General features: G+C 41.2%; 1 protein-coding gene across 1 annotated transcript; it reads right to left on the bottom strand.

Moving 5' to 3' along the window:
- Nucleotides 1-5,609: 5,609 nt before the first annotated feature.
- On the bottom strand, nucleotides 5,610-18,501 carry LOC110784194 (receptor-like protein EIX1). The gene is made up of 2 exons (XM_056841243.1): nucleotides 18,306-18,501; nucleotides 5,610-8,050 (listed from the first exon to the last, which is right to left on the bottom strand). The coding sequence occupies exons 1-2, from the start codon at nucleotides 18,499-18,501 to the stop codon at nucleotides 5,610-5,612; spliced, it is 2,637 nt and encodes an 878-aa protein (XP_056697221.1).
- Between the last annotated feature and the right edge of the window lie 613 nt (nucleotides 18,502-19,114).

The following is a 19,114-nucleotide window of genomic DNA, read 5'->3' as shown; positions in this document are numbered from 1 at the left end:
GATGTTGCCGGAAACGGAAACATGGTACGTATCGGAAAATATTATCGGAAATGGAAATATTGCCAGAATCGGAAATATTGCCGGAAACGGAAATATTGTCAGAATCGGAAATATTACCGGAATCGGAAAATAATTCCGGAAACGGAAATATTAAATATTTGTTCGAAACGGAAATTAATTCCGGAATCGGAAATATTAAATATTGTTCGTATCGGAAATGAATTCCGGAATCGGAAAATTTAATCGGAAGCGCATCGTACGAATAAGCATCGGACGAGGCCTGCCGGACGAGGCCCAGCACGAAGCCAGGCCATCGCCCAGCAAGCCAAGCGCGCCGCACAAACAGCAAGGCCAGGCCCAGCAGGCTGCGCGCAGCGCGCACAGCGCGCACAGCGCGCACAGCGCGCGCAGCGCGCAGCGCGCGCGGACGCTGAGTGGGCTGCTGCTCGCGCGCACGCATGAGGCCCATCGTGGCTGTCGTGCGTGTGTGTGCAAGTGTTTGTGTTCGTGCACGTTTCCTAAAACATGCAGAGTTCGGTTAATGATTAAATTCCTAATTCTATTTGATAAATTAATTAAATTAGAGTTCTTGTAGGATTCTAGGTTTGATTAATTTGTATCTGAATAGGATTTCGATTCCCTTTCCATACCGCTATAAATATGAGGCTAGGGCTCACAATTTATAACACAAGTTTCAAAGTATTCAAAGTGAGTTTTTGAGAGAAAAATTCAGTCACACATTTGCCTATAAAGTGCCGAAAATAATAGTACCTTAAGGGCGATTCTAGTTGGTCAATCTTAAGGCGGATCCGGACGTGCTGTGGACTATCTACGGAGGGACGACACTTGGAGTCCTAAAGACTTGTTCTTGTTCGGTTCGGGCGCAACTAGGGAAGGTACGCAACAAAGAGTATGCATCTATTCTATGCTAAATGATTATGTGTAAATAATATGTTTTCCTGGGTTTATGGTTTTTCCGCATGATTTATGAATTGTCATATGTATCATAACCTAACATTCTAGTCTCCTTGTCCCGTTGATTGCCTATGTTTGTCTGTTTTTATTTAGTGCTATAGGGTAATAGGGGTGTTCCCTAGTTGTATTTTATTTTCTCTTAGTATATAGGTTGTAATTTGATCTTCGATAAACGTACTCTTTGTCAAAAAAATAAAAATACAAAAATAATTACAACACTTTCGCAAAGCGGACAATTATCTTCTAGTGGCAAGTGCAATAATTTATTATTGAAATTACAATTTCGCGCTATTTTTTTTTCTTTACTTTTGTTTAACCTACTACACTGTGGAGATCAAAAGGTCAAAATTCCATTGTTTTCTCATTTACTTAATCCTCGTACCCGTATCTATGTTGCAACTATTCTTTGTTGGAGAATGGAGGAAACATGTATGATGTGATATCCTCTATTTAAATAAGTTGACATAAGTACTTATAAGCGAAAATCGGATTAATAGAACACATTCTTATTTTGTTTGAATTTTGTTAAACTTGCGTGTCACAATTATTACAAAGTATGTTTGAACTGATTTTGTCGAATTAACTCAAAATAAGCTAAATAGTATAAATTTTAAAACGAAATATAAAAACCCTCTTATACACATAACAACTTGCTATTGATGGAATAACTTTTTTTTCCCTTAGGAAAAGTTTGTCCTTTCTTTATGGTAATCTTTTATAGAGGACCTCATTCATATGGGCTAAATTTGAAAGCATCACAAAATTACAAGATACATCAAACCCCATAACATTTAAGGTGCACCCGATAACTCAGGTATACATACGTCCGTATACCTCTCATACTTTCTCCTCACATAACATTATCCCCTACGCGTGTATATCATCACGTCGGGAGAAAATGTAGAAGAGACTACCAATGAGCAAAAGAAGTATCTTTAGATGCATGGATGCGCGGTACACCCAGTTACACTAAATAACTTTTAATCAACCCCACCGTATGTTGGACTTTTTTAGACTTTTAGTTATAGAATCTGATTCTCCAAGAAAAGAAATGGATGGGAAATATTTAGACAGCTTTGATTCACCACACTCAATCCGAATAATAAGATTCCAAAGCTCACACTTGAAGAAGACTCTTTGAACATATATAACACATATGCATAGAGTAGTTCACATAAATGTTTGGAAAAACTTGTATGATTTTGTAACTATATTACGTATTTACGTCTATGTATTCGTCGTTAACGATCTTAAAAGCACGTACTCCTAAATATTTCATGCACCCAGATACACGATGCACCCAAGAGTATATTTATATCCATTAATGATCCTCATCACATTTTTTTCCCTCACATATCAATTTTTCAAGTATCTCACACGAAATACTTATTTTATCCCGTGAAAATGTGTCACGAATACAAAATATCACAATAAACCAAATTTTGGATGAATTCATTTTCAATTAATACCTTTTCATTTAAATTTGAGAATAAAAAAGGGTTGATCAACCCTGAAACCAATCAATACACAAATAAATAAATAATTTCCCAACCACAAAAATAACAAATATAATTTCTTTAACATAATTAAATTGACACTTCTAATTTTCCTACTGCACAACATTAAGTTCTAACAACTAACAAGTGTTATACAAAGAACAAAACAAAGAGCACCGTACGAACCGAAAATTATGCGATATTCTATAATAAGTATAGAGAACGCCTAGAGAAGTAACTCAACGCCACATCAGCAATGTTATTGTTGTGGTATCACCATACTAGAATCCACTAGTGGTAGATGTGATCAAAATTCGGGCCGGGTCGGGCTTCAACACAAAAATTCATGTCCAAACCCATAAATTTTGTGCGGGTTTTGCGGGCTGAATCAGGCTTCGATCCGAGCATGGATTTTGATCTAAAATATGAAACCAGCGCATTTTCGGGCCGGGTCGGACCAACGGGCCGGGCTAGTTGATCAGGTCTGTCTAGTAGTAGTGAGAATACCAAAGGGGTCGGAACCAGTGAGAACCAACAGTAGAATGATAAGAGATCATGAGTAGAAGCAAAACCAACACCAAAGCAACACCCCAAGGAGAACCCCCAACACGGTGGAACGAGTCGTGCTCGGGCTTAGGAATCCGAACCCAATACCAACCCCGGGCCGAAGAAGACGGGTCGTTCGGGTTATAATTGGTACGCATGACGAAGAAGATCAAAGCAGGAAGAACAAAAAAGATTAGCTTCAAACTAAAGAAAGCACGATGAAGGGATTCTTTGTAAGGGAAATAAGTAGACAAGTAAAGGTAAAATACAACGATACCAAACAAAGAAATTAATGGCAAAGGAGGAGAGTTTAAGGAAGACATAGTACGACTTCTCCAACTTGGTTTCAACTCAATTGGAATACTACTACTACTACTAATATTATCATTATTATTATTATTATTATTATTATTATTATTTATTATTATTATTCTGTATTGTTTCAACTTCCATTTATTTGTGGTTTGATTTGATCGAATGTGGGGAAAAAGAGGTATATGCACTGGCAAAATTAAAGTTTATGTTGATGTGTATTTTATTTTATTTTATATTCAAAGTTTTTGCTTTTTATTTTGGTATAAATTCTTTCAATCTGGGTTTTTTTAATTTGATTCTATCCTTTAACCGCTTTGTGATTTTTTTTGGCACATATTATGGTTTACAACTTGTTCAAGAATTGATGCCCAAATACATGTAGAATTGACACATATTTTGTGTTTTTTGTTCGTGTGTGTATATGTAGATTCTTGGTCTTGTCTTTTATTAGCCCTGATTGAAAATTTGAAAGTTATTGAACCGATCGGACTTAATTGATTGTTACTTTACTAAATTAATTTATAGACTTGATTAAAACGTGATTGTTTTGTAACTTATCTAAACTTAGACTTAATACTTATTTTTTGGGTGTTGTTATTTAAAATGAATATTTTTTCCATATTTTTACCGTTCTCTAAAGATATATTTGTTTCAATTATTTACAGCAAAAATAAGTTTTTTAAAACAATTTAATACACAAATATATTCTTTTTCTTTTTCCAGCAAAAGTAAGGATATCAGGATATGTTCTGCTTGATTTACTTTTACTTATTATTTCAGAAAAAAAAAAGTTAAGTTCAATTAACTTTTACTTTCACCGGTTCAGTTAAGTTAAGATAAATTCACTGAACTGTCACGAGGATAGTGTCATTGCGTGAGAGCAAGAATGGTGTTGCAGACTCGTACCAAATGTACCGATAATCTCTGTAAGAAAGACATCCAAGGCACAACCTACTTGAAAAACTGCAAGTAGCATACCTTTGTACAATGAGGTCAATATTGCAGATTGAAGAGTTCATCCATGCAGCATACATTCTGGTAGTGAGGAAACACCTTTTGTCCTGAAAAATTTGAGATTTATGTTAGTAGAAAGAAACCTATAAATCAACTTACACCAAAATTATATCCTGAAAGCTAAGACTGAATACTTTAACAAAGTTCGGCCTGATATCCAAAATTTAACTTCATGTTTTTAATCGTGACATCCACTATTTTCACTAGTGGAAACGAAGGAAAACCAGAAATTCTAATTAACATGATGTCTGTAGAAAGGAAAACCAAGTACTAAACAAAATATTATAGCAGCTGAAGCTCAAAGATACTGATAAATGACAGTAGTTGGCCTCTTTAAGTTACACTTGTTTTATAATGTTTAAGCTGCAAAGTAAATTAAGAAACCACAGCCAGAAATCCTTGAGCAAAGGCAACCTCACCTGTACAAAAGTTATCCCACAACTTACTCGGGAAACTAACCTATAAATTTTGCACATAAAAAAAGATCATAAAAGAGTACAAGGCCTTACCAAAACTGAAAATGTCGCTGCAAAGAAGTGAATGCAGAAGCACAAACACCCTGATATTCATTTTCTTTGAGTAGATTCAGTAATAAACCCATCAACTGTGTGAAAGCACTCTGACATAAAATATTTTCAAACCAGATTCCGGAGGGAAAACTCTTTGATATCACCAACCAGAGAAGGATTATACCATAAGGTGTATCATGAATACTTGGTACTATAAGATATGATGATAAGATGATTCAATCAATTGAACAGAGATGGAAGTAATCAAATTATAATTGACAAAAAATTACACTAAAGACTGACGTAGTTGGCACCTGGCAGCAGTAGCATGCAAGAGCGCCAGAGCGGAGTGAACAAAAGGGATCCAACGGCATGTTGCTATCTAACCTCTATATTCGTAGTTGTCTAACCTCTGACAAAGAAGATTCCACTTCAATCGCTTATGGTCCCTGCCAGTTAGAAATAGCTCATAAGCAACTGGAACCACCACAGCGTAACAGAGAACAGAGGAAGTACAATTTAATTAGGTTTTAAAAGAAGAGAATTTCGCAGCTATTTATATCGGAGTGCTGCATCCCCGTAAAATATACTTCATTAATACAGAAAAAAGAAAATACAAAGGTAGCATATTTGGTGTACAATAGCAAAGAAAAACCAAGTTTGATAAATATCATACAAACGGCCTTGCTTATTCTTGAGCCTAGCCATCCTAACGACAATGGCCACATACAACAAATATATCACACAAACAACCTTATTTATTCTTGAGCTTGGCCATCCTGACAACAATAGCCACATACAACCAGTCTTGTGCATCTTCAACACGCCTAAAGAAAGTATACCTCCAACTCTTTTTCAGCAGTAAAGTTCCAACAACACACCAAAACCCGGTAGCAAATCCTGACATCACAACCAGGTAGAACCACATTGTCTCATGCTTGTCCTCACTTTCTTCATCTTCGTTATTTTGGTCTCCCGATGAACCATTTGGTGAGTCATTATTGCTTTGGCATTTCTTGGAAAGTGGGTATCCACAAAGATGTGGATTATCTATGTACGAAGAGTTGGTGAATGTTTGCAACTGCCTTCCAGTTGGGATTGGACCAGAAAGATTGTTGTATGATAAGTCAAGGAATCCCAACGGATATATTACACCCATGCTTGTCGGGATTGTGCCCTGGAGTTTATTCCTTGATAAATCGAGAGATTCCAAGGATTGCAAACCACCTATACTCGCAGGGATATGTCCTGATAATTGATTGTATGATAAGTTGAGACCAAGCAGAGAAGAGAGATTTGTGATCTCCTCGGGAATGCTACCAATTAGTTTGTTGCATGAAAGGTCTATGTTCACCATGTACCCCAAGGTGCTTGTATATTCACACTCAATTCCTTTGATAACCTCATTGACATTGTTCTTGTCACTAAAGTCAAGAAGATAATTTATAGACTCATTACGCGAATTCATCTCTGTGAGGTTGCTCAGACAGGAAGGAATGCTTCCAGTTAAATAATTATGGCCAAGGTCTAAGACTTGAAGCCTAGACAATGAGCACAACTGTCCAGGGATAAAACCTTTGAGTTTATTATTTCTCAGCCGAAGTATTCGCAAGCCTGGAATATTTATTCCAGTAATGAATGTTGGTATCTCACCTGAGAGATTATTTTCGCCAACATCCAAAATATCCAGACCTGAGAGGTTAGCTAAGCAAGAAGGGACCTGTCCACTCAACATATTGTCATTTAAGTGCAGATATGAAAGGTTACTATTGAAGCAAGGAATATCTCCTGAGAGCTTGTTGAATGAAAGACTTACAAAGTGAAGGTTGTAAAGGTCACGTAAACAATGTGGTATTGTCCCTGATATCCTATTCCTTTGAAGGTCTAGAAGATGCAAGGATGTAAAATGACACATAGAATTTGGGATTGAACCATTTATCTTGTTATTAGATAGGATGAGTGTACCCAGATTAGGCATTTCATGATATAAATATTCAAGAAATTGCCCTGAAATAAAATTATTAGAGAGATTTATTATATCAGCATGATAATTGACCGTATTTCTACCTCTCGTATTAGTCAGATATTGGCAAGATAATGAATTATTATAGAGATACAAACTTACAAAGTTTCCGGGAAAGGTCGGACATCCAGTAATTTGGTTGTCAGAAAGATCCACGAAAGTAAGTGATTGCATCTTATGGAACCATTTTGGCAATGCACCATGAATTCCAGCATCAGACAATCTCAAATAAGTCAGACTCTTTTGTGTTTTGAGCCACAGAGGGAATGGACCATTGATCATGCAGGTGCTGGCAGTGAATAATTGAAGTTGGAAGGGAGGCACCCAATCAGAAGATATCTTAAGACTTAGGAAGGTTTTATTAATATCCAGATATGTCAAGTTATGTAGATTGCGTACAAGGTTCCAAAAATCTCCTCCTTCAACACTAGTGAAAGCAGCTTCTCCTAAGCCCAAGTGTACAAGGCCTTTAAGTTCACCCAGCCAAAGTGGGATTTCCGGTCCAAAATTAGTTCTAAAAAGGTCAAGGGATTCAAGGGAGGTCAAGTTTTGTATAAAAGATGGAATTTCTCCCTCCAAATTATTATAACTGAGATCTAATATACGGATAGATGGTGGATGTGAAGCACTTGATGAATTCTTCAAGTGATGACGGCTTACTAGGCTACAGTTAGACAAATCCAAGAATCTTAAAAAAGGAAGTGGCCCAATAAGTGAATCTAACCAGTTATTGACCTGACTTAAATCCGTACCTCTTAAATTTAGGTGACGCAATTGCCGAAGATTCGAAGCCCATTTCAAACTATCTGTAAATAAGTTGGTTTCGTATGATTTTAGATCGAGGACTTGCAAGTTAGTGAGATTACCAAGCTCGTTAGGAACTTTTCCAGAAAAGGAACAATATGAGAGGTTGAGATACCTAAGTTGGTTCATTGAACCTATGAATTGTGGGATCTTGCTAAAATTGAAGTAGTTGGCGCTTACATCAAGATACTCAAGATGTTTCAACTCTAACAAATATACCAAAGACGACTCCATCTTTCTAGCTTCAAACAAGTTATCGTTGCCAGCGTAATCATCGCGCTCTATGTAATTTGCATGGAGACGGAGTTCGGAGACGTGGCCGGTAGTAGGATTACACTTAACCCTACTCCAGCTGCAGCAATCCTCACCTTCCCAAGAAGATGAAACAAGTTTGTCAAGGAAGGTAACACTGCTCTTGAAGTCGAGCAGTGCCTTCCTTTCGCCTTCCTTTCAGCAGGGTAGTGATAACTCTTATTTTCCCCCTCTTAGTCTCTCTCCTAATCCACCTCATCATCACTCTTAATAAGAGTTAGGTACCAAAAAATACAAGAAATACACTAACTCTTATACATCAACTCTTAGATAACTTTATCATATTTTTAATTTTATTTTTGTAATAAAAATGCCAAAAGGCAAACACAATACCAATCAACATTCCACCTCACCCCCTCTTAATTTCTAAGAGCTACCTCTTATTTAGAGGATGTCACCATCAATCTCTAAATAAGAGTGGGCTAAGAGCTACCCCAATTTTATTAAGAGCTAACTCTAAAACTTTCTCTCTCCTTAAGAGTGGGCTAAGAGTCCCTTAATATTGATGCTTTAGAGCATCAATTATAAGGGTCACTCTTATTTACCCACTCTTAATCTCTCTCTTCATCCACCTCATCACCATCTCTTAATAAGAGTTATCTATCAAAAACCCCAAGAAATAACTATCTCTTATTTACTCCCTCTTAAACACCTTTTACATGTATTTATTTTTATTTTTTTTAACAAAAAGTCCAAAACAAGTATAATATTTTCACAATAATCCACCTCACCCCCCTCTTATTTCTAAGAGTTACCTCTTATTTAGAGGATGTCTTAATCAACCTCTAAATAAGAAGTAGCTAAGAGTTAGCTCTTTTTTGTTAAGAGCTAACTCTTAAAATTTCCCTCTCTTTAAGAGTGGGCTAAGAGTGCACTATAATTGATGCTCTTACACCCCAACTTCAGCAAGTGGCTGTTGTTGGTGTACGTGCTGCAACTACCCAGCTCGCTTTATAGTTTCCGTAAACAAAACAAAGAGGAGAATAGTAAGCAGACAATTGATTTGGAAATTCCCCATTTCCGGGTAAGCTTTGTTTTCAGTTTGGAGATGTTTTGTGTGAGTTGCAAAATGATACTACCCTTAATCTGACTTTATAGCCATTCAATGTTCAATCATTTTAAAATGTTTTGACTTTTATATACTACTACAGTATTTTATTCAAGCAAAAATTGAGGAAATTTTGGAAGTCAAGCAAAAATGTGACAAGCCTGCAAGCCAAGGAAATAACTTCTCCAAGTCCAACCAAGCAATGAACGTTAGCATGTCAAAGTCTATTGAATTATACAGCTCCTAATCAGACTTTATGTCTAATAAACCTCTCACTCTCACAGTGGGGTCGGGGGGAGAAAGAACATTTTTTTTTAATATGCCTAATAAATCTTTTTCGTGGTAGCTCTTGTAAGTTTAGGATTATTTTGATAAGATAATATTTAGGCAAGGCCCCACAGAGGAGACCTTGACTTGGAATAATCAAAGGTTTTAATTTGAATAACTTGTGCATGTTTGCTAATCTTTTGAGAAATTAGACAACAAACATATATAGGCTGAAAAGATAGAAAAATCTGTGTGCGACACACATGTATAACGTCCAAAGAGTTTCTTCGTATCAATCACGGAGTAGAAATTTTAAGTCTACTCCACACCCACTTGACAATTACATGTACCTTGCTAATGGGTTCATGGATTAGATGTAAAGATAAAATATGGATGTGTAAAGATAGACTTGGACTCCAAATATATGTAGTTTTTCTAGATAGCCTAGTCTCTACTCTCTATAAGTCATTTTAGAGAAGGTACCAAAGCTTCCAAATTAACAGACCAAATCAATCAGTCAGGCATAGTGAAGCATTGTGATAATGAAGCAGAAGAGGGAACTCGGGAAACTTACTGCGTTATTAGTACTCCTCCATCATCAGGAATATCCTATGAAACGCTGTCGTTTGAAATTGAACTGGCAAGAATTTCAATTGAATCCAACAAACAATAATTATTACGAATTTTGAAATTAAAGATCGTAATGTAGAAATACTAATTACCAAATGAAGAATTGAGATTACTTGATCTGCGGAATAGTATGTTCTTCATCTACTCTTTGTTTTTCTGCGTCGATAAAACGATAATCAAAATCAGAAACCCTAGAAATATCTTCTTAACAAAAAATAAAAAATAAACCGAGTTTACTTGATTGATATAAGCTCAATTAGCAAATTTAAGCAGAAAAATATGATCAATTAGTGTAATCCAAGGGGAATTTGTTTACCGTTTCTGAATTACTTCTTCTTCAAGTCTTCAACGCCATTAAAATGCACCTAATGTGGTGATATCAACTCCAATGAAGCCCTCAATTTTCCATCGCAAAGACTAATCGACACTTTTGGTTGCCTTACACAGGTGATCGGAGGTTAAATTAAGATGTACATTTCAGATTTTAATCAGCATTTTCATGAAATCGGAGAGAGAATTTAGACAATTTCATGTAATTGGAGTGAGAATTTAGATGTTTATCCGTAATCTAGGGTTAGGATTTGACCGGAATTCCAAGATTGAAATAAGAGAGACGTATTAGAGTTGTGATCATAAGTTTAACGACGGCGACGATGACTGTTTTTAGTGTTTAGGCGGCGAATGTTTGGCGGTAAAATAGACGGCAAGTGGGAATGAGATTTTAAAAAATAGAAGAGCATAATTGAACTATTGGAATACTAGGTGAAATAATTATATCGTTAGTCGTACCTCGTACGTACCATCTTGGAAAATCGTCTCCAATTCTTGCCGAAGCTTTGACACTTCGTAACGGTCTTTTGTTAGCCATTAAAGGTGATAACTAATTAATTATTAATTTTTTACACGAGAAAGCATTGTGTCCTTAGAAGATTAGATTGCTAATGGATTATTAATTTTTTACACGAGAAAGCATTGTGTCCTTAGAAAATTTGATTGCTAATGGATTATTAATTTTTTACACGAGAAAGCATTGTGTCCTTAGAAGATTCGATTGCTAATGGATAATGTCAAGCATCTATTGAATCAATTTGAGGAAGTTTCCTCTCATCACATATATCTAGAAGTTAACTGCGCGGCAGATTATGTTGCATCCGTAGGTCATCACATTCCGACACACCAAGATATTAATCCTTATATAGACAATGAATTTCTTGTTTTATTTCTTTAGATAAGTCAGACTACAATATTTATAGAAAACTATCCTAATTTTTGTGTACTTTTCCTTTAAAAAAACAAAGTTGATTTATTGGAGTAATAGGTGAAATCATTTTGATGGAAAAATTATTACAACTTGATTGAAACAAAGGGTATAAGTGTATAACCAAAGGTCTACCAATAAGGCTATCATGTTCGACTTAATTAAAAAAAGCTAAAGTAATTTCAGATAATACTTCGTATAAAGTAAGAGATTTCAGATAATTTCACAAACAAATACATTAATTTAGACAATAAGTTTTGTTTGGGCTCCCAATTGATTCTCAATTGGGCCACTAAGTCCAAAGCCCAATGGCTCTAAACAAACAGCATCAAACCTACCAATGGCTAGTCAGCCATCCATCAAGGCCCAAGGCCCAAAAGCAATAAATGACCTATGGGCATTTATTATGCAAACACTATAAATAGACCGCCAAGGCTCACACCTCAAGGTACGTCCAATTTATCGCCTTAAGACTACTCTTCTAGAGAACTTCTCTCTAGAATCCGAGCATCGTTCTTACTTAGGCATCGGAGGGGCTTTCCTCGGAAACACCCCCGAGGCTAGTGACTTTGCTCTTGTGCAGGTGAATTCGGACTCTACCCATTCAAACAAGCAAGATCTTCAACACATACAAAAGGGCCTTCATTCGAAGCCCATTGTTTCCATATTTACAACACCGGAACAATTTGGCGCCGTCTGTGGGGAAGAACACTTCAAAGCCTTTGAAAGACATCAACCACCTCTTTCCGCGAAAATGGTTAATGATGTTGTTAACAACAATGACGACGATATGATGGTGCGGTCAGATTCAGAATCTGACCAAGAGGAGCACCCTCAATCGATGGCGAGGTCACAGCCAAGCAGAGCTACGACCGCCACAAACGCAGGACCTCCGATTCCAACTAGGGAAGAGCTCACTGCGGCCATGACCATCATGCAAAACTTCCTCTTCAATGAGAAGCAGCAAGGATTGGCAAAGGACCGCAGAGAAGAGAGGAGGACCAGGCGAAGGCTGAACGAGCCACCCAGTGTAGAAGTGTCCAGACCCGAACGAGAACTCCTTCCCTTGACAGGTACACACTTGACATCGAGGTGGATGGAAAGCACGTGGGACACCCAAAAAAGGGCACAACAGCAACCAGATTGGTTTGCGAGACCATCGCCTACTCCAACAGCTCTCCAAAGCGAATCGACTACTCGTAACACTCGGATCCGAAGCTCGGTGCTCAGCAGGTTGAGGCCCTCGGTCCACTCAAGGTTAAGACCTTCGATCCATACGAGACTCGGGGTAGGTGAGTCAAGCAGATCTGGCGAACGACCCGAGGTCAGTAGCCGAGAAAGAAGAAGAGACAGGAGGCATGATCGAACCCCTAGCCCCCTTCGTACGCCCGAACGTTCTAATCACAGAACCTCGGCAAACGAAGGCATCAGGGCTAGACTCGGGAAAAGAATCATGACTCCCACGTCATCCCCTTTCTCGGACGAGCTGATCATGGAAGAAATACCGAAGGTAAGACTGCCAGCGCACCTAACCTACAGCGGAATCACAGATCCGAGGGATCATGTCATCTCCTACGAGCAGCAAATGTTCTTGAGTCCCTACTCCGAAGCATGTTGGTGTAAATATTTCCCAACCACGCTAACCGGAGTGGCGGGAGAGTGGTTCAGATCGCTGCCGAAGGGATCGATCAAGAGCTGGAAAAAGCTGAAAAAGAGATTCTGCACACAGTTCGTGAGCAACAATCGCCCCGAGCGAACCACAGCAGAACTGACCTCAATCCAACAAGAAAGAGATGAAAGTCTAAGAGAATTCATGGCCAGATTCATGAAGGAATCAACAAACATACCAAACTTGCAGCCAGACGTGGCCATCTTCGCTTTGAAACACGCGCTCCAGGAAGGGAAGTTCCGTGACGAACTCTAAATGAAGAACCCCTCCAGAATAGCTGACGTGCTCCAAATGGCCGATGCGTTCATCAGAACCGAAGAGTTCAACAAGGCCGCTGCAAGATTGAAAGGATCGTCGGATCCGAGAGACACAAAGAATACCCAGAGCAAGCCCGAGGGCAGCTCAAGGAAGGGGAAGGAGAAAGTAGGAGCTAGAGAGATGAGCCCGAAGAAAGACGGGAGAAGGGGTGAACTTCAACCCAAATACACTAACTACACTCCACTTGCTCTGCCCCGAAAAGAGATCTTTAGCCTCAACAGAAATGATGAAAAGTGGAAACTACCGGGGAAGCTCAAGTCCAACCCAGCTCGGAGAAACAAGAACAAGTGGTGCGAGTTTCACGATGACTTCGGTCACCACACCGAAGAATGCAACTCGCTGAAAGACAACATTGAGGACCTCGTTCGCCGAGGCTACCTGAAACAGTACTTGTTAGACCGAAGGGAGGAAAAAGAAAAGGCCGCCAGTGGCAAACAACATGAGCAACCCCAGAAGAGGGTCTACGAAGCAACAGGACACAAGAAAAACGACATCCTGGTGGTGTTCGGGGGGCAGAAGTCTGGCCAGGCCAGCAAGAAGCACCTAAGAGCCCTCTCCCATCGGGTCAACTTCAGCGCGGTGGGAGACAACCAGCCACACCCCCCGAACATGACCTTCACTGCTGATGATTGTTTCGGAGTCCAGTACAAACATGACGATCCCCTAGTCATTTCCATGGACCTCAATAACCACAACGTACATCGGGTGTTAGTCGACGGAGGAAGTGCCGTCAATATCATCTTCAGAAACTGCTTCGAACAGCTGATTCTCGAAGAATCAGAGGAAGCACTAACGAAAGTCAGTTATCCTCTGATCGGATTCAACGGATCCGCAGCTATCCCCCGAGGAAAGATCACCCTGCCAGTCACGGTGGGTGAAGGCCAAGCAGCAAAAACCCTTCGGGACGAATTTTTGGTGATGGATTGCGATTCCGTATACAACGTAATCATGGGAAGAACCATGATCCACAAGATGCAAGCAGTCCCCTCCACATACCATCAGCTGATGATATACGTTTCGGACGCAGGGTTCGCCGAGCGAATCAGAGGCGATCAAGAGGTCGCAAGAAGAACCTGCCACACTGCCGTCCGAAAACCAAAGCTAGCCACCTACCAGAGGCTAGTTGATCACGTCTTCGCCGACCAGAAAGGGAGGAATGTGGAGGTCTATGTGGATGACTCCATCGTAAAAAGCATCAAGGAGGAAGACCATGTCAAAGACTTGGCAGAGACCTTCGGAAATCTGCGGAAATACAGCATGAAGCTGAACCCAAAAAAGTGCGTCTTCGGGGTGAAGTCAGGGAAGTTCCTCGGATTCATGGTGAGCGAAAGAGGAATTGATGCGAACCCAGACAAAGTCCAAGCGGCATTGGATTTACGCGAGCCGAAGACCAAGAGAGATGTGCAGAGGCTAACCGGCAGGTTAGCCGCACTAACAAGGTTCATATCAAAAGCCTCGGACAAGGGAGCCCCCTTCTTCAAAGCACTGAAACCAAAGAACCTCCCCGGGGGAGAAGCAGAACCAGTCAAGAAAAAGGGGGTCCCGAGGAAAGTGGATCCCGAACTGATATGGGAACAGGAGCAAAAAGAAGCTTTTCAACAACTCAGAGCCCACCTAGCTCAACTGCCGACACTGGCCAGACCAAAGGAGGGGGAAACCCTGTACCTATATGTCGCAGTTAGCCCTGGAACCGTCAGCGCAGTGCTTCTTCGAGAAGAAGAAAAGAAGCAACAGCCAATCTACTTCACCAGCCGAACACTCACAGGGGCCGAAACCCGGTACCCGCTCATCGAGAAAGTCGCATATGCAGTAGTGGTAGCTGCACGAAAACTGAGGCCATACTTCGACTCCCACCAGATCACAGTGCTAACTGACCAACCGCTCGAGAAAGTACTCGACAAAATAGAGAGGTCAGGAAGATTGGCTGCCTGGGCCTTCGAACTATCAGAGTTCGGCATCAAATATCAGCCGAGGACAGCAATCAAAGCACAAGCGTTGGCCGACTTCTTGGCCGAATGCTCATACCAAGAAATGCTGGATGACACGAAAAGCACTTGGGAGGTCTTCACTGACGGATCTTCCACAGTAAACGGCTCAGGAGCAGGAGTTGTACTAATTCCCCCGACGGGGAAAAGCATAGAGTATGCATTGAAGTTCGGCTTCAAAGCAACTAACAACGAGGCCGAATATGAGGCCGCAATCGCAGGGATAGAACTTTGCTTATCCCTGGAAGCCGAGCATGTTCGCCTCAAAACTGATTCCCAGCTTGTAGCCAACCAGATCCGAGGGGAGTATGAGGCCAAATGGCCCAGCATGACAGCTTACTTAGCAAAAATTAAGTCCTTAACGTCAAAGTTAAGATCCTTTGAAGTCATTCTCATCCCCCGAGGACAAAACACGCAAGCAGATGCACTGTCAAAACTCGCAAGCTCAACACTCATCGACCTAAACAGGTCGGTCCACGTGGAAGTTCACCAAGAGAGAAGCATTGACTTGCTACCCACCACAGTATGCAGCTTACGTACCGAACCCAGCTGGATGGACGCAGTAGTTGCATACAAAGAAAGGGGAGAACTTCCCGAGAATAAGCTGCAGGCAAGAAAACTGAAAAGATTCAACAAGTGGTTCATCATCAGCGCTGAAGGAGAGCTCATGAGGAAATCATTCTCCGCTCCGCTGCTAAAATGTGTGGGTCCAACAGACGCTGACTACATCCTAAGGGAAATCCACCTCGGGATATGCGGAAACCACATCGGAGGCAGGACATTGGCACATAAAGCCCTTCGGGCTGGGTACTGGTGGCCCACTATGGTTTCCGAGGCAAAGCAGATGGCAAGGAAATGCGAGAAATGCCAAAAGTTCGCACCAGCCATCCATCAACCAGCTCAAACCCTACAATCAACACTGTATCCCTTACCATTCGCACAGTGGGGGTTAGACATCATTGGTCCCTTCCCCTCAGCGACGAACCAGAAGAAGTGGTTGATTGTAGGAGTCGACTATTTTAGCAAATGGATCGAAGCCGAAGCTGTCTCCTCCATCACCGAACCTCAGGTCCGCAAGTTCATATGGCAGAACATCATCACAAGGTTCGGCATACCAAGACTGATGATCTTCGACCACGGGAAACAGTTCGACAACACCCCGTTGCAAAAGTGGTGCAAACAGTTCGGCATACACCTAGCTTACTCGGCAGTCTGTCACCCACAAAGCAACGGACAAGCCGAAGCTGCTAACAAACTCATCCTCAATGCACTCAAGAAAAGAGTCGAGGATGACAAAAACAAGTGGTTAGAAGAGCTACCCGGAACGCTATGGTCCCTTCGGACCACTGAGAAAGAAGCTACCGGGCAAACACCGTTCCACCTTGTATATGGATCCGAAGCTGTAATCCCTGTGGAAATCGGAACAGAAAGCCTGAGGATCCAGGCATACAACAGGTATGATGGGCTCCAAGGAGAAAGCAACAACCAACTTCTGTCTGAAGCTCTCGATCTACTGGACGAAGCTCGGAACGATGCAAGGACACTCAACGCAGCCTATTTGCAGAGGGTCAACAAGCATTATAACCGAAGAGTCAACGCCAGACCCCTAAAAGTCGGTGATCTAGTGCTCAGAAACGCCGCCTCGGTTCAGAAAGGACGGATCCATGGCAAACTCTCAGCCACTTGGGAAGGACCATACATCATCCATTCCGAAAAGAGGCCAGGCACGTTTATGCTGAAACAGTTAGATGGAACAATTTTGAAGAACCATTGGAATACCGATGTTCTCAAAAAATATTTTGTATGATCTCTGTCTGTAGACCAAGTAAGTTGTTTAATGAGAAGAGGAAAGCCATTGGCACCATGTGTTTCATTAAACTTATCTCTATATTTATTGTCCCCTTATATATATATGCAGCCTCGGATCTGATCAATCCGAGACTAAAAACAGGTCGACTTTGCCCATTCCTTGATAAAATGCAAGAAATGACCAAATCATACACTTCAGGGAATCGTCCAGAATCCTCGGATTCGCGATAACCAAATAAAACTTGTTCGCCACAAACAGTCGCTCGAATCAAGTTATAAAACTCCGGCTCAGATCCACGGATCGCCGAAGGCATAACTAAGAGGCAGACTAGCGATCTCTTGCCCAGGTTTCCGAACCACAAGAGATCGGAAGAACAATCCAAACCTCTGAGCAGATCGACGGATTTGAAGAGTCTGGAAACTAAAGAGTCTCTTAGCAGATCTACGGATTTGAAGAACTCGCAAAACTAAAGAGTCTCTTAGCAGATCTACGGATTTGAAGAACTCGCAAAACTAAAGAGTCTCTTAGCAGATCTACGGATTTGAAGAACTCGCAAAATTAAAGAGTCTCTTAGCAGATCTACGGATTTGAAGAACTCGCAAAACTAAAGAGTCTCTTAGCAGATCTACGGATTTGAAGAACTCGCAAAGTTAAAGAGTCTCTCAACAGATCTACGGATTTAAAGAGCTCGCAAGATCAAAAGGTTTTTAGCAAGTCTACAGAGAAGAGGAGCTCGAAATATCTACGGATTCAAAGACCTAAAATTGCGAAAGTACAAAGTTGAAAAGAAGCAGCCAAGTAACAAACATTCATTTTTTATTCAATATTTGGGGGGAGTACAAATACATTGAAAACCTCAAAAATTGAAAACAAAATGAAACAGTTAAAATCGGCAGCCATCAACAGACAATACCGGCCTACCGAAGTACTAAAGAAAACAAAAAGAAATGAGTACAACGCAGCGCCGAGGCAAAAGGGGGAAAAGCAAGCACATATTCGGAAGTCCTCAACTGGAACCGACCGACTCTGAAGAAGACGACTGCCCGAATCCCTAACTCTTGGGAGTCTCAGGAGCGGCCCCTAGGGGAGCATCCTTCGAAGAACCCCCAACAGTAGTATCACCCTCGGAAGTTGCCTTCTGGGCCCGAGCCTCTGCAAGAGCAGCTTGGCGTTCAGCTTCAGCTTCATCTCGATCAGCTTGGCATTCCACCAAGTGGTCCTCGGCCTGCATCCATAGGGGAACTTTCTCGTTCCAAGGGAAGTGAGGCATGTGCTTCGCAAACATGCGCCGAGCACCCAGGATGCCGTTCCAGTACTGCTCTCTACACTGATCAGCAGTGTAGAGGTCGACTCGCTCCTGCTCCAACTTCCGAATATAGTCATCCTTTTCCCGAAGCTTCAGCCGAAGGACAGGCACCTTATCAGCTTGCTGCTGGATCAGCTCCCGATGCTGGACAAAATGGCAAAGCCTCAACTCTGCCTCTTTATGCTCCTTATCGGCCGCTTCAAATTTAGACTTCATCTCCTGGAAGAGTCTATCTTTTTCCTCAAGTTCGCTAGCGAACTTAGCGGCCATATCCTTCTTTTCCTCAGCAAAGGAAGCGATCTTCTCAGCATCCTCTTCAACTCGGAAGATGAGCTGGCCAACCTCGGCCCCAATCTTCTCAGCAGACTCTCTAGCCTCGCGACTATACTGAAGGTATAGCTGCTTGACTTCCGTAAGCTCGGAGAGGAGTTGCCCAGCCTTCTGGTCCAAAATGGGAATATCACGAGCATAAGCCTCACGATATTTCCTCAATTGTTTCTCCTCAACCGAGCTACACTCGGAAGCGAACGAGGACCAGAAAACAGCCTGGGAACGAAAGAAAGATGAGCAAAAATAGGAAAAGCATAAAACAAAAACACAACTCAAAGAGAAAAATCTAGCAATTACCTCGTTCAGATAGTACTGGGCCATCATCGCCGGATTTCTCTCTTCAGCCCCAGGAACCCTCCACTGCGGGTTAGCACGAAGCAGATTCTCCCTAGCAGCTTCGGGGCCCACCAAGGATCCCACGTGAGCCAAGGGGTCCTCTCCCAAAATCGGAGCCCTGGCATACCGAGCCATCGCCTCCCTTACTTCTTCGGGGATCCTT

Source organism: Spinacia oleracea, chromosome 3 (genome assembly GCF_020520425.1).
Source record: "Spinacia oleracea cultivar Varoflay chromosome 3, BTI_SOV_V1, whole genome shotgun sequence".
NCBI lineage: Eukaryota > Viridiplantae > Streptophyta > Magnoliopsida > Caryophyllales > Amaranthaceae > Spinacia > Spinacia oleracea.
Note: the sequence above shows the minus strand (reverse complement) of the source record. Positions and strands in the feature narration are given on the sequence as shown.

What these genes read in the sequence shown, in the direction of transcription:
- LOC110784194 (XM_056841243.1), bottom strand. Translation starts at nt 18,501, where the DNA reads ATGAAGTCTAAATTTGAAGCGGCCGATAAGGAGCATAAAGAGGCAGAG. An exon ending in CCTCTACACTGCTGATCAGT is followed by an intron (nt 8,051 to 18,305) that starts GTAGAGAGCAGT and finishes CTTCTTGGGAAG; the next exon opens with GTGAGGATTGCTGCAGCTGG.